This window comes from Alosa pseudoharengus, unplaced genomic scaffold (assembly GCF_046254945.1).
Source record: "Alosa pseudoharengus isolate Yale_2024_CS ecotype anadromous, Long Island Sound unplaced genomic scaffold, YU_APseudo_1.1 YU_APseudo_1.1_scf_7, whole genome shotgun sequence".
Classification (NCBI taxonomy): Eukaryota; Metazoa; Chordata; class Actinopteri; order Clupeiformes; family Clupeidae; genus Alosa; species Alosa pseudoharengus.
In genome coordinates, this window is record NW_027468859.1 from 8,824,650 (window position 1) to 8,849,649 (window position 25,000).

At 43.2% G+C, this 25,000-nt stretch overlaps 1 protein-coding gene across 2 annotated transcripts in view; it reads left to right on the top strand.

The window, feature by feature from the left end:
• kcnh5a (potassium voltage-gated channel, subfamily H (eag-related), member 5a) overlaps window positions 1-25,000 on the top strand; it is a 127,229-nt gene that overhangs the window by 50,795 nt on the left and 51,434 nt on the right. The window contains exons 7-8 of one of the 2 annotated variants that reach the window (XM_076272142.1): window positions 1,386-1,478; window positions 6,242-6,671. In XM_076272142.1, coding sequence (XP_076128257.1) covers window positions 1,386-1,478; window positions 6,242-6,671 — 523 coding nt within the window. The remainder of the gene's footprint in view (window positions 1-1,385; window positions 1,479-6,241; window positions 6,672-25,000) is intronic. The other variant, XM_076272143.1, reaches the window with a different exon arrangement.

The window sequence follows — 25,000 nt, forward strand, 5'->3', positions numbered from 1 at the left end:
GAGGTGGATAAACTCTATTTCTAAAATTTCAGAGGTGGATAAATTGTGTTTACTTGCGTTTAGCCTCCACTACATCCCTGGTATCAGGGACCTGGCCAGTGTCAATATCTTGGTCAGGACAGGCGCTGGGCTCTGGACGCAGGAAGGGGAGGGAGGACAGGAGCGTGTTGGCACACTTGTGGTGTATAACTGACTGACGCAGTTGAGCATTGCATAAGAGACATGCTCTCTGAGGGGCCCAAGGGTGTAAATAATAGATGTGACTGTGTGAGAGAGAAATTGATAAAGAGATAGAGGAGGTGAAAGAGGGTGAGGAATGGAGAGATAAGAGACAGAGAGAGAGAGAACCAAGAGGATGAGACAGAAAGAGAGAGGGGAGAGAGAGAGAGAAAGAAAGAGAAAGGGTGAGAGAGGAGACAGACAGAGAGAGAGAGAGAGAGGGAGAGAAAGTCTTTAAGATGGAGTGATACAGGAGACGAGGGGAGAGGAAAGGCAGAGAGGATAGAGACAGAGAGAAAGGACAGAGAGACTCATTGAAAGAGCAAGCGAGTGGAGACAGTGTGGAAGTATTTGTGAATGTAAGAGAGATAAAGACACCGAAACTTGAGTATGCTTTTACAGAGACTTGAGAGACTTTTTTCATGTTATTCCAAGTTAAATGTAGGTCATTCCGAAGTGATACGAAACGGAGACTGAATTGAAAGGGCAGATGAACACGCTGGTGCTGAGAGCAGTTTCAGCATCGTTCTGTCTTTTGTCGCTAATTATGGTGCGAAAGCTGTGGAAAAGAAACATCAGCCACTTAGAGGCTCAGGCTGCTCAGAACAGAGGAAATAGGCCTCGCTTTGAGTATGTGCCAAAGTACTGCTAAATACTGTAAAGGAGAAAAAATCTCTATCTGTTGCCTGCGCTTGCTCAAGAGGACTTTATGAATCTGAACTTGATGGGTAGCGGCTAGCAGTTTTATCTCAATCTTTTATCATTAATTGCTATTAGAAATGGTAAAGAAGTAAGAGAGAAGCTATAACCTTTTGGAATAATAGTTACCTGTTCTTACTCCACAGAGCTTTGTATATAGCCTTAAAAAATCTTTTCTGTGTATCATCTCATGTTATTAGTTCATATCTATAGCTTAATACATAGTACATGAACAAATGTATTGTTTATATAATACATGAACACATTTAAAAATTAATTAATTAATTAATGAGGTATGGATGAATGACTGAACTAATTTTAGATACTTGAATAGCAGTCAGACATTCAATATCGTTTGCTTTACCCTCTTCTGCTAGAGGATCCTATATGGACCGGAAGGCACTGTTGGATATCTCACACCAGGGCCTATGTTATCTCACTCTAGCTTTTTCCGTCTCTTCTTCCAGGATCCTATCACGGACTCCACCGGTGTTGGTCACATGCCAGCGACTGCCCATTCAGCCAGGAACGCCACCCGGGCAGAAGACTCGGTCCTCCCGGTAAAAAAATGCAATTGTTCTTTTTTTAAGTATATTTTTTTGGCCTTTTTGTGCCTTTAATGATAGTGACAGTGGAGAGTGGCAGGAAGCGAATGGGAGAGAGAGCAGGGGTGGGATCCGGAAAGGACCACAGGGGCGGGAATCGAACCCGGGTCGCCGGTGTATGGTGCAGGTGCCCAAGCCAGTTGCGCCACAGCTGGGGCCACAATTGTTCTTTTCTTTTCCTCCAAATTGGTTCTTTGTCATTCTTTCTGAGCAAAAAAAGCGCTTTTATCACTGACTTCAGAAACAAGTGAAATTTCACACAGACAATTATGTATGCCCAGGAAAGCATGCCATTCATTTTGCTTTAAGACAAAGTCAGGCAATGCAATCAGAAGTAAAGCTGCACATTGACAGTTTTGACAACATCTGTATGTTTTATTATGACCGCCGCTAGCGTAGCCCCCGGGTGACCACACACATACATCCACATGCACAGACACACACACATGCACACCCACAAACACTCATTCTCACGCATGCACACATACATACACACATACATACACACACACGCACGCACGCACACACACACAAAAACGCACACATACAAGCATACACAAAAGTGATTTATTTTCACGAAGAGGATGTACAGGACTGAGCGGGTCATATTTTGTACCGCTATGTGGTACATCTAGTTTTTGTATGATTTTTGAGGGGAGAAAAGAATAGGAAGAGGCAAAGTAGACCTACTGTTATCTGAAAGAAATATTTTTTTCTCTGACATACATTATGCACTCTCTCTCTTTCTCTTTCATACACACACACACACACAGAGATGGGCATAAACCATTCCTGGCTAATTCACTGAGGAAGGCCTCCTTGTATTTGTTACATATTTGATGAGACCTCATTGATGCGTCTTCCCATAGTGAGCCCTTCACCAATCCCCCATTGTCTCCAGGCATGATGTAAATATACGACATTCACAGTCAATCACGTCGCCTCCTCTGCGTTGTCTCCATAGCCTCCATATCTCTTTGCTTTGCGTAGTGTAGCTCTGCAGCTCCATAGCTTCAGCTGGTATATGCAGAGCAAGCACAGATGTTAATGAGCACCATAAATGATACATTAATGGGGGAGCTGTGTGTGTGTGTGTGTGTGTGTGTGTGTGTGCCATCAAACTAAAAGTTGTCAGAGGCATTCAGTAGTCTCTCTCTCTCTCTCTAGCACTGACAATAAAACAGCATTAGCTTGACAGGCTTGCGCTCGACCTTTGTGCCGTAGGGTAAGATTACAGAGACTCACAGAGAGCAAAGCGCCAATATAGCTATTTTTAGCTTTTCCTCGTCCGACGGTCTGTCTCAACTCAGTTTGGTCCGCATCTGGGGGTGCGGGGGATAAATTGCACCTTCCTGAAAGGCTTTCAGGAACCATAAAGCGCACTTGTTAAAATTAGCCTTTTGATCGCGTGACTGCTGGAACAAGTGGCTACAGCTTATGCGCGGCGAGATGCTAATTAAAACTTGGGGCCGCTTGTTGTCGAAGTGATTAAAATCTCGTCAGGCTGACAGATACGCCGCTGCTTTCTCTTGGGGTAAACAATGCGAAAATCAACCCCTGTTACTTTTGCCGGCAATTGTAAATTTGCCCCCTTCTATCCTTCTCTAATTAGCATATTTATTTGACCAGTTCTGCTTCATTGTGTTTTTTTCCCATTTAGCTGCATTTCGTTGCTAAATTGTGAATAATCTCTGGGTTTCTTTTCTCCATGTTGATGCCTCTGTGAATTAAAATTGATGTTTTTGTCCAAGCGTGAGTGCTACGCATTACTCCAATTCCACCAGCAGCCACCAGAACTCATTAGCCATTTTAAGATGTGGATGGATTTCCCCCCCCACGTCTAGAGGTGTTGAGGCAGTATGCACTCAGGGAAATACACACTTCTAACACCATCAGCCAGTACTCACCAGGCCCTCCATACAGTAGTCTTCCTCCTGGGTCCTACTTGTCAAGTGGAGAAGCTAGTAAGGATATATCAGCTCAGGGTGGACCCTCCCTGTGTCCCCCCCCCCCCCACATGAAAGGTGACACATCAAAGAGCTACAGGCTTGAGCTAGGGAGGCAGTACTCTGGCTATGTGACATCTATCAAACTGGAATTATTTATGCGTAGATGGGCAGAGGAAGATCTCGGCCTTTTAGCTGCTCCTCTCACCAGCAGCATCCCAGCCCTCCAGAGTGGAGAGAGTGTGCCATCCACCCGCCTGCCCTTTCAAGTGGAACTTATGGATATGGATGCTGAAGTGCACCCTCTTCACCTGTCTGGACAGGTTCAGTGTAACCCTTTCTGTCCCACATAGTGATTTCCCACATAAGGCTTTATGCTCCCCAGTGCTGGTTCAGACCTCCAAGGGGCCCTCCTACCTGAACTCTGAGCGCCAAAATGTAACCATTTTTTTTACAGTATCATCTGGCACCTCAGTGCTCCCAATACAATCATCCCACCCCATTTTGGATGTCTATGGAAGTTACCAAATATAGTGTTTTTCCCTATAAAGGACTAGGAGAAAGAAACATAATTGTGTGTGAATTACCTTCACACAGCAATAAATGCCCAGTTTCAGTGTCTGGGCTGTTTGCTTTTGATGCTTGCTGTACACATCCCCTTGCAAAAAATAACTGCAGTTTTTTCAAAGTACAGTTCAGTTATACCACAGTAGGCTACAGTGCAGTATAGTATTTTCCAAAATACTGCATTTCTGTAGTAAAGTAGGCTACAATACTATGCACAATGCAGTTTTTTGCGTCTAAAATATTGCATTCCCTGCATAAGAACTGAAAATATTTTCTCCAAAACTGAGGTTTTCATACTACATAAATCTGCCGGGTTTTTTTTTGTAAGGGTTGTGCTAGTAGCCTACTGGCTGACTGTTCTTCACCTGTGTGTCTGTAGTAGGCTACTTGCCAAAGACATGTGAACTGGCTCCCCTGATTCTCTCATTATTTCAATACTTTTTCATTTTAATACTTCATATAGTCCTAATTTACGATGTGCATCTGTTGCCCATGCAGCACTGCGAATGAAAGTTCATACATTAGGCTACTTTCCATTTTGCATACGTTCAGTTGTAGGCTATCTATAACTAAAGCTTGACTGAAATATTGTAAAACAATTTAGTTCTTTTAAAAATGAATGGGAAGAGTGAAATCACCTATTAGTTTTGACGGGTCCTTGCATGTTTCTGCTGAAAAACTGCTATTTTCATCCCGAGCTGCACGTCATATGAACACATTTAAAGATGCGGTCATTTTTTTTCAAAAATATAGTCAGTCGCCCGCGTTCAAAAAAACGGAATATGCGATTATATTTCACAACTTTGCGAAGTACTGTGACTGGGAAAGGCTGGCAAGCAAGCCACAGACAGATCAGGGGATTCACTTCCCTGTTAGGTAGGCCTAGGCTAGGCCAGCAACACGCGCTGGAGAGATGCATGTTGACATCAAACCATGACGAACGCAAGTTTATCCGTTTGCTGTTCCCGCTGTTCATTCTCGTGACGTTTCCATGCCCTGAATGGTAATTCGGTTTCAGATTCATCTTCTTAATGTATGAGGCACTGTCGCTATAACTGTATAGGGCCTACTAGCTTGACTCAAAGGGAGACGGGGGAGAGGGCCTTCATTAACTTGTGGGGGCCTACACAACTTGAGTAGTGTGCATATAGGGAGAACCGGCCCTGATGCTCCCTTTTCGTACCAACATTGATATGTCCGTTTCAAACGTTGCTCTGTTTCGTTCGTATCTGAAAACTTTCAGGAGACATGGAAAAGAAATGAGAACCAAATGAGAACAGAGTAGGGAAGGAAGGGCTCTGTCTGTGTCTGTGTCATTGTCTGTATCTTGTGTCTGTCTTGAATGTTGACCAGAAATTAGCCTGAATCAACATGCACATTTACTAAATAATATATTCCTAGGATACTCCATGCATCATCCAGTTGAAACTGCAAAATCAGGTTCCCCACAGCTGTAGGTTGGCAGACTATTAAAACAAAGAAAAGAGACTGCAGCACACTGATTAAACTTGCCATCTTTCCCTAAACAACTCTTCAGCCAGGTAGATCAGCTATAGTGAAATGTAAAGTGTAAGTTCAGTGTAAATTGACCTATAGCTCTGTTGTATAAGCTCACCACATGCAGCCCATCAGAAAAAGAATGAGACAATTTGGGACAACGTAGGCCAAGTTATGGACAGGCAGCTTAAAGCAGACCCATGGGGGCATCAAAACTGAAACTGAAAGTAACTCCCCACTGCCCCCATGGGTCTGCTTTAAGCTGCCTGTCCATAACTTGGCCTATGTCCCAAATTGTCTCATTCTTTTTCCGATGGGCTGCATGTAATGAGCTTGAACAACAGGACTATGGGTCAATTTACACTGAACTTACACTTTAAGTGCACAGGTACAACTAATATGTGGTAGGAACTTCTGAATGTTGAGTTTTCCACCTTTGTTGAAGTAGTCCTTGAGCCAGACCCCGTAATTTAGGTAGCCTATACCTTGCCAAAAAATCACTGTGAGACTTATTCTCCTCAGATGGTACCGACCAAGTCATCTGGCTAAGGACTAAAGGGAGTTTCTTTCTTCTGTTCTATTCTCTTGAGTGTTTCTCCTGAGTACTGTTGTTCTATTCTCTGAGTGTTTCTCCTGAGTACTGTTGTTCTATTCTCTGAGCATTTTCCTGCCGTGTTGTAACTTGTCTCTCGTACCTCCCCCTCACAGGGTCTCAGTAGTCTCTTCAGCTCACTGAAGGTGGTGCGTCTACTCCGACTGGGCCGTGTGGCCCGCAAGCTGGACCACTACCTGGAGTACGGGGCGGCCGTGCTGGTACTACTGGTGTGCGTCTTCGGCCTCGTCGCCCACTGGTTGGCCTGTATCTGGTACAGCATTGGCGACTACGAGGTCATCGACGAGGCCACCAACACCATCAAGACGGACAGCTGGCTCTACCAGCTGGCCACGAGCATCGGGACGCCGTACCGCTACAACGCCAGTGGCTCGGGCCAATGGGAAGGCGGACCCAGCAAGGACACGCTGTACATCTCCTCGCTCTACTTCACGATGACCAGCCTCACCACCATTGGCTTTGGTAACATAGCACCCACTACGGACGGCGAGAAGATCTTCTCAGTGGCCATGATGATGGTGGGCTGTAAGTAGCTGCTGGGCTCTCTGGAGTCATTCTCTCTCTCTCTCTCTCTCACTTCATTCACTTTCATCAGTCATTCTTTTCATGTGCAACAAGTGATCACAGCATTTCTTGACCTCACCAAGACAGCACGTGGCTAAAGCTAACGTTAGCAGATAATGCTAACACTAATATATCAAACGCTGTCGCTAGTAATGATAGAGCAAGATGCTGACGTTAAAACTGACATAGCAGAGAGCTAATTCTAGTAATCTGATGATCACAGTGGCATGGATACCCTACTTGGGCTGAAAGAGTCCCTGTCAGCGTCTGTTTTTTTTTCTTCTAATATTTGTAAATTGACATTTTCACAGCAAGTGAAACCGCAGCCTTATTTATAGGCCTATCAGGTAGTACCATAAAATGCTGGTGTCTAGGCCTACAACTTAAAATATTTCCTCCTTGAAAGGGCGTAAACCACAATACAGGATCACAGAACACAGCAGAATATCAATATGTGAATATAAAAATTACACACCGGTGGAACCTCGGCTCATCCTACCTATACGGCCGCGTTCTTCACTGTTTTGTTTTCTGGTGTTTCACGTACCTTTCCCCCAACCTCAGCTCATTTTGTGTTGCCTCTGACTGATACCCCTCTTTGAATCTCATGATCTTTTTTTCCCTAAAGTACAGTATTTTGATATCACTTGAGTGCATCCAACTCAACAGCCAGAGTATTCGGCGCTGTTTACCGTATAACACTCCACCACGGATCATTGTCTCATCACCACTGGCTCAAGGGGTGTATTAAAAAAAGAAAAGCTCTGATTCACACTCTGATTTAATAACTGTGTAATTGCTAGCGTTTGCGCCGCGGGGAGGATGCTACTGTGTTATGTGCTGGGAAGATGCTGCTGAGACATGGTGCTCTCGGTCAAAGCGAAAACTTCAATGTGATGGAGCATTCAGCTGTGACCTGCAGTATCACTATAAATATTTAGTCAATGTCCTATGGCAGAACAACGTATACTCATTAGCTGTGAGTGTGATGCATTCCTCTGCTATGTTGGTCTCTCTCTGTGTGTGTGTGTGTGTGTGTGTGTGTGTGTGTGTGTGCGTTTGTGTGTGTGTGTGTGTGTGTGTGTGTGTGTGTGTGGGTGTGTATGTACTAATGAGTGTTTTCTCCAAAAGAGGGGAAAATGTGTGTGTGTGTGTGTGTGTGTGTGTGTGTGTGTGTGTGTGAGTAACTTTCATGCTGGGAGATTTGTTTATGACATTTAAAAGAATTACGAAGGCATATTGCAAGCAATTGCTTTAATTACTATCTACCTTAGCAGGTTCATCTATGTAAAACAAGACAAGACATAGAAAGGAAAGATCATTTTCAGTGAGATCTGCTACCTGCATGAGTGGCTCTATGTAGGGGACTTGTTACTCAACAAACGGGAAGTAAATCACAAACTATACTGATGGCTTGTTTGATTAGTCAAAGTAACAAGTAACACTGTAGAAATTCCCCTTTTCACCAATTTTTCGACACACTGGGTACCTATTTAGCTCTAAGAGGGTACCCGATTTGTCTAAAACTGACTAAAAGGGCCATCCTCCTACCTGTGACAACAACACTTCATAGTGCAATAGCAGGCCTTTCTGGTGCGCATTGGCAATGTCAGAGACTCCGTTCTCCATATTGTAAGTTAAAGGACAATTCCGGCGCAAAATGAACCTGGGGGTTAATAACACATTTGTACGAGTTCGACCGTTCGCTGGGATTTATTTTCATGCTAGTCGAATGTGACCAGTTTTATTGCAAACCGCTAATTAGTGTTTAACGCTAGCCTTCGGGGCACACATACAGTAGAAAGAAATCGCTATTTCTATACCACTAACAAGGCTCAAAATAGCACCACACTTACACAGTAGCATAATGAGGGTCTCTACATGTAAACCGAAGCATTGAGAACTTTGTAAGTGTACAGGCAGTTTATTAAAAAGAAACACATTACCGTTCACGTCTGGTTCACATACAGGCAGGCGCCTTGGGAAAACGAAACTCTGGGATGTGAAGTGAATCTCATGTGAAACGTTGTTGCTGAAAGAAAGGACTGTGCAAAAGAGAAGCACTGAACGCAACAGGAGACATAAGAGGCAGGCTATTTGAACGAATTTGAAGACATCGAGGATGAACCCTTATTGGACGTCGGAATATAGCCTACCAACGAAGAGCTGCGGAGCTCCGTGAAAGGGCTATGAGAGAGAGAGAGCTACCTGTAGTCAATGCTGCACACAGCCTCGCACTTCTAGAAACTGTAGGCTACCTGCGGACATTGTGAAGCTATAGCCACCGAAGAGGAGTGCCTGTGTTGCATGGAGTGGGACCTGTTGCGTCTTGACCCCCAAGAGACGCAGTGTTTTGTAGAGTCTGAAGATTCCCCCTCATTGATAAACAGGGCTGTAGTTGAAACTTTTTTCCATGTCCCGAAAAGAAATTGGAGGCGTCGATCCATACCAGAGAGACCAGATGGACATCCACTAAGTAAGTACACTATACAAGTTATGTTACATCGGAGCTTATTTCTGATAGGCCTATATTGAGCAAATTACATGATTTTAGTTCACATCGCCTGCCTGTATATGTGAACAACCAGACGTGAACGGTAATGTGTTTCTTTTTAATAAACTGCCTGTACACTTACAAAGTTCTCAATGCTTCGGTTTACATGTAGAGACCCTCATTATGCTACTGTTTAAGTGTGGTGCTATTTTGAGCCTTTTTAGTGGTATAGAAATAGCGATTTCTTTCTACTGTACGTGTGCCCCGAAGGCTAGCGTTAAAAGCTAATTAGCGGTTTGCAATAAAACTGGTCACATTCGACTAGCATGAAAATAAATCCCAGCGAACGGTCGAACTCGTACAAATGTGTTATTAACCCCCAGGTTCATTTTGCGCCGGAATTGTCCTTTAACGTAACATCAAAATGAGTTTGAAGCCGTTGTTTGAAGGTAAACTAACTACATTATGCTGCTTTAATTTGCATCGATGAAGAGGTGGCATAGGGTACAACACTGTAGCATTGTTTTGCTACAGGATAAGGATAGGAATGAAGATGATATCAACAGTATCAGTAGACGGATAGGATGTTTGAGATCATATTTGTTTTTCTTTTGGTTCGGGCCAGCAGTGTTAAGTGGGATGGGGAGTGGATTAGATGAGCGCAATAAAAGGGAGATAATTATTCCAGGCCTGGATTATTGCCATCGCTGTTAAATGCTGTGCTAATGTTGTTTCACTCCAATACTCTTTTGATGATCTTCTGCTGCCTTTGTCATTTTCTTAATCTCTCTCAGTCCCTGATGATGTTTCTCTGTCTTTATACCTGATGTGCAAATGTGCAAATGTGTGTGTGTGTGTGGGTGTGTGTGTGTGTGTGTGTGTGTGTGTGTGTGTGTGTGTGTGTGTGTGTGTGTGCACTCCTTTGAACATCATGGGTAACATCTCAGCCAGACCTGTCTCGTATCATTAGTTATACTAGTGCAGTGCCCGTTCAAACATGCTATTCCTGTAGCCCAATTACATGCCTGCAGGTAGGCCTGCTTTAAAAATAGGATGATAGGGAAAAACATAATTCCAGGTAAGCATTATATAATGAATACAGATAATATAATAATATAATAAATGTGAAGTGAGCAGAATTTAAGCATGGCTGCATGTGACATTTTTTACAAATCAAAATGACATAAACCTAACAGCTGTTTTGAATCAAGGCTATATGCTTAGCCTTTTGAATAACTTGATGATAGAGAAAACAAACCATTTTGTGGAATGATGCATCATCATATGAAATTTGCAACGGTGTGACTCAAAAACAGTCTCTTGTGGCCTATAAGTGACATCACACTCTGTCTGCCACTCCTTGCTTGTCGCTGGTTATGCTTTGCATGTGTGGGCGTTCTGAGACGTTCTTTAATTCGGGACTATTATCGCTTGTTTCAATTTAGGACCTTGCAGTTGGAATTGTCTTTGCTTATTCAAAGTCTAAAGACAGTCCAAAGTAGCCTGGGCTATTCGAAGTGTCCGTTTATTGCACATCATTTTTTACGTCATTTTGAAGAGCCACTGTATAGCTGTATGTGTTGGCGTGTTATTGCAAAATCCGCGGAGTCATTTTATGCAAGCAAACCGCATACAGGGGATTGTTGTTATTGTTGAGGTCAGACATGTTGCACTCGCTTAACACATGTTGCACTCGCTTAACCTTTTACCCGTACACTGATCCAGCTCTGCCAAAGCCCTGCTTCTATCCTCACTGGTAGCTTACAGTACAGTGCTGTGTTGGAGGGGGAGTGGCTAGCGGCGAAAGCCAATGTGTGCTTCTTTTACCGATATATTTAACGATATCTTTTGCATTTTTTATTCAAACAACCTCAAATTTGGCACCGCACTTACTCATGCCCGTAGCAGTCTGACAAACGGTCAACAAGATATGTGTGCCACAGACATTAGGACACACACACAGACACACACACACAGACACTTCTTGCTTTATAGATAGATGCCTTTATATAATACTACCTCGCTTATAACCCCCCCCCCCCCCCCCCCCCACACACACACACGTATACATAGTAATGCTTAAACACACGCACAGACACACACACACACACGTGCGTGCGTGTGTGTGTGTGTGTGTGTGTTTATCTGAGGGATCTGTTACTAGATACTTGTCACTCACAAAGGGACATGCTGTATGCCTCTAGCTGAAGTCATGTCCACCCTGGTGCCTTGTGCCTTGTGCCATCTCTGTCCACAGTACAATGCTCTGGCTACCTGACCCATGAGGTAGAAGCAGTAGTGATCAGTGTTACTCATTTACACCATAAGGCTTGTACTGTTTGTATAGTAAGATTTAATACTGAATGGTGCTGTACAGAATTTGTTTACAAATAACTAATTTCTCATATATTAAATATTAATGAAATACAATTAAAACAATGATATTTATAAGTAAGGAAGACAATGAAATACATTTTATGGGAATTAAAATGAGATAATGTCAATCTTAAAAAGATCACAGAAGATTTCTTAGTGGTTTAATGGAATGGAAAATTGCAGTTTTAAGCCTTGACTTTGTTTTTGGATAACCTTAGCCTACTATGCTTTCCAAGATGCCTCCTTGAATGGTAGACACCCATGTCTGCTTAGATCTGGGGAGTGGTGATATTTTGGTGCTGGGAAGTTGTGGAATTATTTATCTCGGTTGCCGAGCAAGTCTGTTTTTAGAAAATAGGACAAAAGCATGGCACGCTGCAATGTAAGTTGAGATCTAAAATGTAAGTGGTATGTTGTGTCACTTCGGGTGAACTTCACCACCATGACAAGAAAAAAAAAACACTGAAAAATGTATTCAGAGCAATCATGTGTGAAAAAAAATGAAGACAAGTAAAAGGCAAAAAAAAAATGAAATAAATAAAAAGCATGAACAGCTGTGTGGAGTCCCACGCTTATTTTCCTCATCAAAGCTGCGTAGTGGAATTAATAGCACCCCAGAGTGTAGAATCCTCAAAACACAATTTGCTATTTCAATTCCAAGCTTTTTTTTGTTAATTTATTGTTTGTGTGTTTTAAAATAAATCTTGGAAAGGCTGTGCGATATGCGTAGGCTGTGGATCGCCTGCAGGAACATCTGCTAGTATTTCAGCACATATGCTAGACACTGTTTTTGGATGATTTCCTGCTATACATGATTCCAGTATCTGTTATATTTAACTAAAGCATGGCTGAGCATGAGACCATGGCACACACTGCTTTCTCGTGGGGTCTTGTGTCCAGATATTTCAAAATCCTCTTCCCTTTCTTTGCCAGCCCTTGGTCTCGTAACTTATCCGTGCAAATGCTTTGCTGTGATTTGGCAGCATTGTTAAACTTTTTAAAAAGACTTTCATTGAAACAAATAGTTTCAAAAATAAACAGCGGCAATGAGTCCATATCAGTCCTTATCAACAGTTAAAAACAAGTCTCTCATATTCCTTATTGGATACGATTGCCTCCCTTTACTCCGTGACTTCCCAAAGAGAGCCACATTGTCACCTGGCAAAGCGCTGTGCTGTAGCAACAGACCTTGGACTCCACTAGGTCTTATCTCCTCCTTCCAGCCACGGCACCACCGGCTCTCTCTCCCCTCTGTCCCTCTCTCCTCTCTGTCCCTCTGGCTCTGGGGTGGACTCAGGGCCTGAGAGTGAGCTGACCGCAACGGCCACTCATCACCGTCTTATCCTCAGCTACACATGGAGACCGGTGACCATCACCGACTCCACAGATAGCAGACTGTGGCAAAAAACAGTGGTAGACTCAGCAAGATGTTGATTTTATTGTCCGAGTATTTAGAGAGAGAGAGCTCACAAAATGGCTAGAGTGTCTAATCCACAGGGATTTTGTCATTATGCACAACTAAAAGAATCAACCTCACTCTTATCTAATTAGAGATTACATTTTTTTTTTTGCATGACAGGCTAAAAAGACTTAATTTGAGCCCCTGTGCTCTAATTTGCACTGTATCAACCCTCTGTAAATATTGCATGAAGTGATCATAATTGCGTATGTAAAGTAAGTATGTGTGTTAGCTTTTTTGTCTTTTGTTTGCTATTGCTTTGTTTCCTGCAGCTTTACCATTTCCAGTTAGATGTATTACAAACAGTTCAGCCTGGACATCGCTGACTGCACAGTTTCTGTGAGAAGTGTGGGAGTGCTCACGTCTCCCTCTTGACTTCCTCTTTTTTAAGATCTTCCCGGCCTCCTCTTCTCTTTTCTCATATTGTCTAACCTCCATTGCTATTATTCTCTTGTGAAGAAGGGGAGGTATCCCCCCCCACACACTGGTCTGTTTTTTCTCTCTTTATCTCCATCAACAACACCCCCCTGTGCTAATTGTCCTACACCATGCGCTCTGCAGATGAGCTGCCAGTGTGCATCAGTTGTCTTGTCATCCCTACACTGGTTGTGCTGCTGGTCCCTTAGGGCCCTGCCCCCCACCCCCCCCACACACACACACACCTACACACCTACAGTGCACCCACATACACACACACACACACACACATACACACACACACACACCCACACACGCTGGACAGTAAGCCTGTGTGGCTTAAGTGGCCACACGCCTGAGTCCTGATTAACCGTAATTGGACATTGCCTTGGCAACTGGTGTGCAACTTATATAAGCTGCTGGTCTTCCGTGACACATTCTATATAAAAATACTGCGGCCTGTGAACGCTGACTTTGGAAGAGAGTAAGTAGAAGAAAGAAAGAAAGTGGAAGAAAGTATTCAAACTATTGAAGGAGGCTGTATGTTGGGCTTGTCTTATTATTCTGCACTCAATGTTTGATCCCTCTGTGACAGTTAAAGAAAACATAAGGGGGGCATAATGGGGCATTCTGGGGATGGTCACAGTACCAAATGACATTCACAGCAGTAAGCACCACTGGACACCTTAGTAAAGTAGGAGGTTTGGGACTACAGTGCAGTGTAATGTACAGTATGAAAGATCTTACTACAGTAATGTTTTTTTTTTTTATCTCTGTTGTGTAAGGTACTGGAGTTGCAAGTAAGTTGGAATACTCAACTATAGTAATACTAGAGGCCATTGGGTCTCTGTGGTGCAACTGGCTGCGGCGTTTGTGCCACATTCGGGTCCTGGTGCCAACGAGGACCCTGGTACGGGTCATTTCCCGAACCCACCCAGTCGCTCTGTCTTACTTAATTCCTGTTACTCTCTTCACTATCCTATCTACATCAAGCTAAAAAATATACCTTTCAAAATGACAGAGACAAATATATATGGGAATGGATGGAATTGGCGTTGTGGGCATGATGGGGCAACACTGTGCCCTTACATTTGTTCAACGTTGATCAACGCTGGTTCTTGTGTGCTGGCATGCCCAGATAGGCACCTTTTGTCGACTCATTAATTTGGTGCCGAGTGGTGGTGTTGCCGATGCATCTCGTGGCTGTCTGGCCAATTGATCTCGCGGCCCGGACCCCGGCCGCCTTGTGCTCTAATTACTGAGGATGCTCCTGCTCACCAGATGGGCTTGTTAAGACTTCCCTCTTTTCGGAATAGTTTTTTTTTCCTTTCCCACCAGACCTTCGTAATCAGTTCACAAATTGTTAACTCCTAAAATTTCTGTGAGTGATTTTTATGTATGTGAGATATATGCGTGTATGTGTTATGGTTGTCTAAGCTACTGGATGCCTAAAATAGAATAGATAGAATAAAGTATCTATCTATCTATCTAATAGATAGAATAAAGTATCTATCTATCTATCTATCTATCTATCTATCTATCTATCTATCTATCTTCCCATCGCTGGGGAGTCTTAGAAGCTGTGAATATGAAGCAAGAGGAGGGATGTTGTTGAAAAAGCTGTGTTCTCGCTATGGGTTGTCGCTGCTGCTGGTTCTGTTTATGTTGTCCTGACAGAGTAAAAAGCAAACAAGAAAAAACATGTTTGAGAAAAGTAGAAAGGTAGACTGTCAGGAGAGAGTAGGCCTGTAGTTGAGACATTTTCTTGACTTGCATTGAGAGAATATAAATGATGGCCATTGTGTGAAGTACCTGAGCTTCTGGATGGCAGACAGCCATATTGACTTTCACCTGGCTCAGTTTGAGATCTGTCTAAGTCCCTCTCGCCAGCGGCGCCTGACTGTGGCTGTGGGACCTGGTTGCCGTCTATGCTTTCTGTGCTGTTTATTGTTTGTCGTTGATGGGACTGACAGTGGAGTCGCACTACAGCGGTGTACTGCGCTGTTCACATTACGCAATGCATCAGAATCGGGCCTCCTGCGACGTGGGCGTAGCAAACTCTCTGGCCCAAGGATTTTAGGCCACAGCCGCAGTGTCAATCCCACCTGTTGTGATGTAACATGCTCCTTTCTTCTGTTTGGAGCCCTAGTGACAGGCTATAGAACTCCAATTGTTAGCGCAAACTCAAGTAATAGCTGGAGGGAAGTTGGCAGTGGTGTATGTGTGTGTGTGTGTTTTCAGATTAGAGGTGCATTTCTTATCATGCTGTCCTCCAACAGACTTTGGGAGCCAAATTTCCGGATTATTTGGCAAAATCAAAGACTCCCTTTCATGTGTATGTGCAAACGTGTGGGCAGGAGAGACGCTGACATTAAAAAGGGAACATTTGCTAGATGGGGCAGAGCCAGGATATATGGCCATGTGTGAGAAGAAGGCGGACAAGAGAGGGAGAGAGAAGGAGAGAGAGAGAGAGAGGGAGTTATTTTTGGTCAGGTATACCGAGCCTGCTTGCGCTCTTGCAGGGATGACAAAAAGAAAGACAGCAGGGAGGTTTGCTGCCTGCAGTTTCTCCCCCTCCAAAAGCTTCTCTTTACCACCAATTAATAGTGTAGCAGGACCTTGAATGCTCGAGATGAGTCAGTCTCAGAGAAGGTTTTAGACGATCAGCAGCCGTTCCCTACCTAGCTGAAGCTTAGGTGGACGGGGGGTGATTAATTACATCTGAAACTCAGGGATGCAACGTTGTATTGATCAGTGTGTTGTGTTGTGGCATTGGGAGGGCCGTGTGTATGTTTAAACTAATGGGTGAGGGCTTTTGTTGTGAGCAGCTGTAATCCTGCTGGTTTTCTTAGTGGGGGGCCCCCAAAATCCCTCGACATATGTGAGAGGTCTGACTACAACAGCTCATAGCTGCATTAGTGGACATGTTGAAGCCAGGAGTTTCATTACTCTAGTCTAGGCAATGCAACCATTACTTACAAAATGAACTCTGTGTATTGCATTGTAGGCTAGTGTAGCGGAGTTATCTCCATATTGTGAACTCTTGATAAGTATAGTATAAGTATGAGTATATATACTCTTTTGATCTCATGAGGGAAATTTGGTCTCTGCATTTATCCCAATCTGTGAATTAGTGAAACACACTCAGCACACAATTAACACACAGTGAGGTGAAGCACACACTAATCCCGGTGCAGTGAGCTGCCTGCAACAACAGTGGTGCTCGGGGAGCAGTGAGGGGTTAGGTGCCTTGCTCAAGGGCACTTCAGCCGTGCCTACTGGTCGGGGTTCAAACCGGCAACCCTCCGGTTCCAAGTCCGAAGCGCTAACCAGAAGGCCACGGCTGCCCCAATATATGATATGTAAAAATACATGATATGTACCTTTGAAATCACTGCTGCTGCTGTAATATTGGTGTCATGGTCTGTTGGTTTCGAAAACACTGATGCTTGTAGCACTTTAGTGAAACCTGCTTCATGCTTGATGGCCCACAAAAAGATTGCGTTTGTTCATTCCATGACGGAATGTGATGAAAGATGCATACACGCACAAAAAAAAAAGCACAAAACAAACTTTCCTGTGATGCTGTCTCCAGACTTCAATCACATCATGTTTCTTCCTCCCGCGCAAACCAAGCTCACGGCAGATCCTTCAGCTTTCCCTCTCTCACTCCGGGCGAGTCTAGAGGAAAAAGACAAACTGAGAGAGAGAGAGTGAAAGACAGAGAAAAAGAGAGAGAGAGAGAGAGTGAGAGAGAGAGAGAAAGAGAGAAAGCGCAGGAAAGCAAACAAGTCTGGAGGAGAAAGACAAACTAAGAGAGGGAGGGAGACAGAGAGAGAGAGGGAGAAAAAGTGAAAGCACAGGAAAGCAAGTGAGTACAAAAAACAAAGCCACAGGGGAGAAGACGGAGGGAGGCGGCGAGGCGAGGGACGGTAACGGCCTCGTGTCCGGGGGCCACGCTGTAATTAGCCGACTTCGGGCCGTCGTGGGCCGTCGTGGCACATCGCTCGGTCGCCGTGGTGATGACGGGATGAGACTGAAGAGTCCGCCCGCCCGCCCGTCGCTGTCCTGTGAGCATCTCCGTGGCGCTCACGCGTGGCAACTAACTGACTCAACTGGGTCACTTCTGCTCTGGCAGCGCGCGAGGAGAGGACAGCGAAACAAGACGCACTCCACAGCGGGATGATACAACTACAAGTGTGTGTGTGTGTGTGTGTGTGTGTGTGTGTGTGTGTGTATGTGTGTGTATGTGTACAGTATGTGTATGTGTATGTTTTTTTTGTGTGTGTGTGTGTGTGTGTATGTGTATGTGTATGTGTATGTGTGTGTATGTGTGTGTGTGTGTATGTGTACAGTATGTGTATGTGTATGTTTTTTTGTGTGTGTGTGTGTGTGTGTGTGTGTGTGTGTGTATGTGTATGTGTACAGTATGTGTATGTGTATGTTTTTTTTGTGTTTTTTTTTTGTGTGTGTGTGTGTGTGAGAGTATATATATATATTAGCATAAGTGTGTCTGCTGTATCTTCTTTATCTTTAAAGGTCTGTGTCAGTAACTTCAACCATCTTTCCAGTTTAGCTAACTTAGACCCATGCCAGTTCTCCTGCAGGCCAGTAATGGCTTCAGAGAATATTTTGGCATCGCTTCACCATTCTCCATCTGCCATCATCAAGATACGTAGCCAGAATTATTTCTATTGATTTCAGTTCTGCCTTCAACACGATCCAGCTCTTCATTGACAATACGCTCAGCTTCGATATGTTTTCTGAGCCTTAGCCTTCTCAGTTGCACACATGAGTGGATTACTACCAGTTAACAGTGCTGTTTTGTAAGCCCACATTTCTAAAGTATTTAAATGACTAAAGTATTTCTAAAGTATTTAATGACTAAAATCAGGCCTCTACTATAAATTACTTAAAAATGTATTGCCTTGTTAACACTTGGCCTCGTGTGTAATGCTCTTCAGTAATTTGTCAGTTAAGGGTCTTTAATGTATAAGTGAAATAATGTTAATCATTTGCTAGCTCTAACAGCAAGTACATAGCCGTGGCCTATTGGTTAGCGCTTCGGACTTGGACAAACTTGGAACCGGAGGGTTGACGGTTCGAACCCCGACCAGTAGGAAGCGGCTGAGGTGCCCTTGAGCAAGGCATCTAACCCCTCACTGTTCCCCGAGCGCCGCTATTGTTGCAGGCAGCTCACTGCGCCGGGATTAGTGTGTGCTTCACCTCACCGTGTGTTCATTGTGTGCTGAGTGTGTTTCACTAATTTACGGATTGGGATAAATGCAGAGACCAAATTTCCCTCACGGGATCAAAAGAGTATATATACTTATACTATATACATCCTCTACCCACAATTACTTATGCTATGATACAATGTCCTGAATAATGAATCCAATATTAAGTACATAATACATAAGGCTACTTAAAATAAAGCACAGCTGAAATATTTATTGGCACTTTTGCACTTACTGTGCAAAATGTACTTACATGAGATCACAATGTGGACTTCACGTCTGTAAGTAATAACAGCTTTCAAAGATTATTTAATCAAAATGAACGGATTGTAAATCCAAAAACCAAAAAGCAGATTTTTGTTAACAAGGATAATCTATTTCTGTTATACAGCAGAAGGCTCAGTCCTACTAGTCTTTTCCTCTCCCGATAACTGCTTCCCACTACTTTTTAAAACTCTTTAGTTCTTAAACTGTCAAGTCCTATCTTTGTCTGTCTTGTCACATTTGCACTTGTCTGTCTGATTGAGGCCCATAAAAAAGATGCTTTTTTCAGCTTGAACGGAAATTCACAGTCGTGCCTAGTGTTTCTAGTCTATCTAGTGTTTCACTTTGTGAAGAACAGACTACCTCATCTGACAACAAGTGGGAATGTTTCCAACCTACCATGTAGATTCAGGTCTCAGAGTCTCATTCATTTCTCTTGTCTGTGTTTGCAAAGTTCTCTTCAAAGTGGTTGTATGCACATCCCACCTCACTGAGGCCAGGTGCAGGACAAAATAGGCTTATCAAGGAAAGAAGAGTAGTTGTCCGCACACGGCAATCTCCCAGAAGAACTACATTTATTGAGTCGACCCACCAGGGTTTTCATCAGTTTTCATCTGCTTATCCATGCTTATGAACCCAGTTGTATTTATTAGGTGTTTGTTACTAAGTTACTAAATAGTAGTTACAAAGACTCTGGCTGCTATTTTTGGTAGCCACATTTGATTGCTGCACTAGACAGACAAGAACCTGTCATGTTTCCTCAAAATTGGTTTCCTCCTACATAATCCGACTTACAGAGCGGTATCAGTAAGTCTTTCCTCTTGACTCAGGCTTGACACATGGCCTTGGCTCTTAATTAAATACGGTCATGCTCGGCTGAGAACGACGAGCCGGTACAAAATTGTAATTAATCAGAGTTGGCTATTAAATGTTCTGCTTGTTAGTGGGAGGCCTAGTCTGCATACAATAAGAGGTGTGTGTGTGTGTGTGTGCGGTGTGTGTGCGGTGGGGGGTAGAGTGGATGATTAGGAGGAGGTGGTGACAGCTAGCTTCATAAATCTGTTCATTTGTTCAACAGAGCTACCAAACAGTCAAGGTGCCCCCCCAACATCAGCAAGTATATGAGCCGCAGCAAAATATAACTGTGTTTATTACGCCAACTTGGACCCAATTTGTGTATATACTATCTATATATTTTCATCTGATGTGTGTGTGATGGGTTGGAATTTATGATATGATCAAAAGGAAGAGCAATTAGGAGATGTGCCTTTCTGCTGAGTGTGTGTACCTTACGCAGAAGTGTGTGCGCCTCACTGAGGCATGTGTGTAGCAAACAGAGTTATTATAGAGATGCTGCTGAGTGGGTGTGTTTCGGTAAGGGGTGGCATTCATCATAGGCAAGAGACGAGAGAGAGAGAAAGAGGGTAATTGTGTGTGTTTGTGTGTGTGTGTGTGTGTGTGTGTGTGTGTGTGTGTGTATGTGTGTGTATGAGAGTGAGAAAAAGATAGAGGAAAACATGCAAGTTTGTGTGTGTGTGTGTGTGTGTGTGTGTTTGAGAGAGAAAGAGGGAAAAGTATGAGTTTGTGTGTGTGTGTTTGAGAGAAAGAGAGAGAGAGAGAGATAGAGAGAAAGGAATGTGGGTAAAATGGAAATATGTCTGGGTATGTGTGTATTTGTGTGTGCATAAAAGACAGAGAGATTGAGTGAGTAAGTGACAGATAGGATTGCTATGTTGCGGAGAGCTTTTTGATACAGTCTATTAGTGCTAATTTGTTTATCCAACTCTGGCGAGCATGTTGTTATCAAACGTGGTACGCCGTATGAAGGCATGCCTGTTTACTCTGACTCACGGCATGGGACGTCTAGTGGCTACAAAGGTGGCAATTAGACCTCCATGTCGCTGCATTGCCATACGCCACACGTTCCTCTCCCCACAAGGGACTGTGGTGGGTTTTTTGGATGTCGTTCTGAACGTTAACACAGCATCGCTCCCTCAGACTTTGAAGCCAGAGCTGGTGTCTGGTCTGCATCCATGCGATATAGCCTGCAGGGACAAGCCCAAGCCATCTGTGGAATCAGATACCATTGACTCTAGTGTGCCTGCTTAGCTGTGAGTTTTTCCTCAGTGTCTGGGATGCTCTTTTGCTTTTTGAAGAGAAATATCAGGACTGTGCGGTCTAGCCCAACAAGTGACTCCACAGGGAGGGAATTAGCCAAGGTAGCCTACTCCTGCTCCCATTAGATGTGTGTGGTAAACAGAGAGCCATAGCAGTGCAACCTGTTGTAGCCACACATGCTATAAAGAATTGATCACTGTAAGCAAGCTAGTTATAGAGAAGCCTTTTGGAAGAGCTCTGTCTATGTATTTGGAAGAGCCATATAATCTGAAGCAGATATCTGGTCCAATCGTTTGGAGGCTGAAAGGTTACACAGTCCTGCCCAGTTACCTATTACCTAGTTTGGTTCAGAGGAAGGCCTTACATGTATCTCTTTTTTACTCAGTGTTTGGAGAGTCCTAACTCTCTGGGCTCTTATTTTGAAGGACAGATATTGCGATGGCACACCTCCGTATGTGCGAACAAAGGCCAGTAATTTCTCGAAATGATTTCTTTCTTTCTTTCAAAGCCACAACATTTCTGAGAAACATCTGAAGACATAGAGTAGGTGCCCATATTGGTGATCACCACCTGTTCTGCCTGCCTGGCTGCCAGCATAAAGCCTGTTCATGGTGTGCGATTCACTTTGAAATTATTGCTCTTAGACAAACTCATTTGGCCTATTCATATCCACTGAGAACACTTTGCCAAACGGTAGTGCTCAAAGTCCAGACAGTCTGCCAAAGTGTCTTAAAGTTTAAGTTTCAGACAAAAGTGAGTGTGGGGATGTGTGACAGTGCAGCTAACTGTAGGTGTAAGTGGTTATTTCAATGTGTGTGTGTGTGTGTGTGTGTGTGTGTGTGTGTGTCTGTTATGTATGTACAATAATAGATCTCCTGTAAATAGACAGTATACAGTATGCAAGGGGCAGGAGGCATCATGTCTTTGAGCAGCACAACAAAGCCCAAAACCTTATTTCCATTGTGGTCCGTTAGGTGGTCCCTTGGATACCGTGTTTGAGGGAGGAAATGAGCACATTAAGTTTGCACTACTTTAAGTGTACATGCATGTGTGAGTGTATGCATGTGTGTAAGAAAAACAGTAGAGAGGGAAGATACAGAGAGATGGAGAGAGAGAGAGAGGGAGAGAGAGAGAGAGAGAGAGAGAGAAAGAGAGAAAGAATATGTCTCTGCAACAGTCCATCTCCAAATAAATGTTCTGTTTTAAGTACACCAGAGTACTCTAAGTTAGCTTTGTTTTGAAAGGGAACTTCAGAGAAGTGGTCTGGCTGATTCCAGACGACCTGAAGATGTCTGAATATCTTCATTTAATGGAAGGTTCTTTTTTGAAAACACTTTTATGGCTTATGCCTTGTAGACTGGAAGAATCCAAACTCATTTACAAAGTAAATAGAGGCTGGTGACTCTCGATTGGGAAACGTTTGCAACACGTGCATCGTAACGGGCACTAACTTTGAAATTATTGGTCCAGTTTGCTGTAAATAAATTTCTGCATTTTTCCAACTGCATTTTTTGACGTTTGCAAGTGTTGCTGTTTCTGTTTATCTCAATAAGTTTCGGTTTCGTCTTCCCCTCTCGTCGCTGTCTTGTCTGAGGGAAACGGTTATGAACTATGGTGTTCCAGACTAGATCTCCCTGAAAGATATAGGTGGGCCGGGCCAGGCTATATGCCTCCACCCCTGCCCTCTCTCTCACTCTCACGCCTCTTTCCGTCTCAACCCATGACTCTGCACATGGGTCTTCCCCTCCCCCCCTCCTTAGGGGAGTGTAATGTACACCTGTGTACTCTCTTATCATGTTTTTATTGTCTCTTTTCTTTTTCTTCTTGTGTGTCTGTGTGTGTGTTTATTTTTTTGGATAGTGTGGGCGGGGAAGAAGCTGCAGTACATTTAGTATTTCTCTGACAAATCTGTTGGAGTCTCTGGTGTGTGTGTGTGTGTGTGTGTGTGTGTGAGACTGTGTGAGTGTGTGGTTAGTGTGTTATTTTTAATTTGTTTCCAGAGATATCTCAGGTGTGAAGATGACAGGGTCAAAACAGAGAGACACTGCACCAGGACCAACAGCAGAGGGATGAAGTGCTACCTGATTTAGATGTCCACACCTGTCATCTCCTGTAGTTCTAGCACTGCTCTGATCCCAAGAAATAAATCCACAAATATGACATTTAAAGCTAAATTAATCAGACTCATCTTGACTGGATTCTCCTTTCAGGTCAATTATGTCTCTGTTGATATATTAGCTTGTACTTTTACTGCTGTTTCTACTGCAGTTAAATTAGGATTTACACATACTCTTGATTTCATTAGGATACTCAAGGAACCCTGAAATGCTCATGGCCTTTCCACGGTGTGAAATGTGACGTATCAGACTGAGATGTATTCAATTCTTAGTTCTGTCAATTGAATCCAATGCAGTGTGACTGCCTACTCTTTTCTCTGTGTTATTGTAGTGTCTCGGTCTGATCTCTAGGTGAAGTGTTTCAGGAGGTCGGGCTGTACTGTAGTCAGACAGGGATGGTTGGAGTCACTGTGTCCTGTCTACACACTGAGTAATACTGTGTCAGGCAAGCATGCTACTGTGGGGAGAGAGAGAGAGGGAGGGAGAGAGAGAAAGGCAGAGGGAGAGAATTTGAATTTTACAATAACAAATAAAAAGAAGAAAGATGAAAGAAAATAAATAGTATAAAAATATAGTATCCTCTTATGACACAAGTGTAAAGACCAGTTCACAATTATTTAAGGAACTTAATGCCCCATTAAAGCACCAAATATGTTAAAAAGTTGCAAGGTTACATGTAGACTGGTAAAAGTTAAAATCCATTTGAATTCTTGACTTTATCAGTCTTAATAAAACAATCACAACATCATAGTCACAGTCCTTTTCTATTTTGTTTTTCCTACTAATGTAAACAGCCATTTTTGCATTACCTAAAATGTAATTGATCAATTGTGCCTTTGAACTATTCTTCTTACAAAACTTAAAATCAAGAATAAACATTTGCTTTGAAAAACATTCACCAAAAAATCAAAAAAATCAAAAAAAATCAAAAAAAGGACCTAACCTCAAGCAGTACAAGAAAGCATGGAACACTGTTTCCCTTTGTAAACAAAAGGCACAGTCTTGTCTGATATCCGGAATCTTCATTTTCATTCTGTTTTAGGTAATAAGGACAACCTGGGAAAGGAGTTACTTAGATTTGAAATTAGCCCATTCCCATAGTCTTTTAAAACCTTATGCTCATCTGGTAATAAAACAGATCTCAAACATGCCAAAGCCTGCCCCATTACTCGTACAGATCTTACCCCTATTGCTGCTACAAGGCCCTCAATATTGTCAAGTCCAGGACCACATAAAACCACCAAATCACATAATGTTATTATCTTTGCTTGACAGAGCCGTTGATTAAGCACAGTAGAGCCATTGCTTATGTCAAGTCTTGCTCCATTTGTGACAGGCTCTCTTAGAAGCCATTGCGAAGAGGAAAGCCTATGTATCCTTTGGATCTTAAATAAATTCCAAACCTTGAACAGTCCTCAATAAAAGGCCGGTAGTCTATTTGTATCCAATTTGGAGGGATCCATTAAAAACAAGGTTTTATCCTGTCCTAAATTCCCAAGGGTATGTAAGAATTTACACGCCACCCCTCTCCAGGTCAAACACCTAGTTAAAACACAAAAAAGTAAAAATGAGGTGTTGTAATCGCAGGTATCTGTGACCTAACATAGTCAAAACTGCATGAAATTGGAAGTGTAGGATCATTATGACACCCTCTGAATGCATATCTGAATATCTCGAGAACCGTAGGGCCTAGGAGGTCCACCTTTTTTTTGTATGTTGGTCTTAAGGGGGCATGTCCACCCATCCCATTACCACTTATTTCATGTATAGCGCCACCTAGTTAAAAATTAAAAAGCAAAAAATTAGGT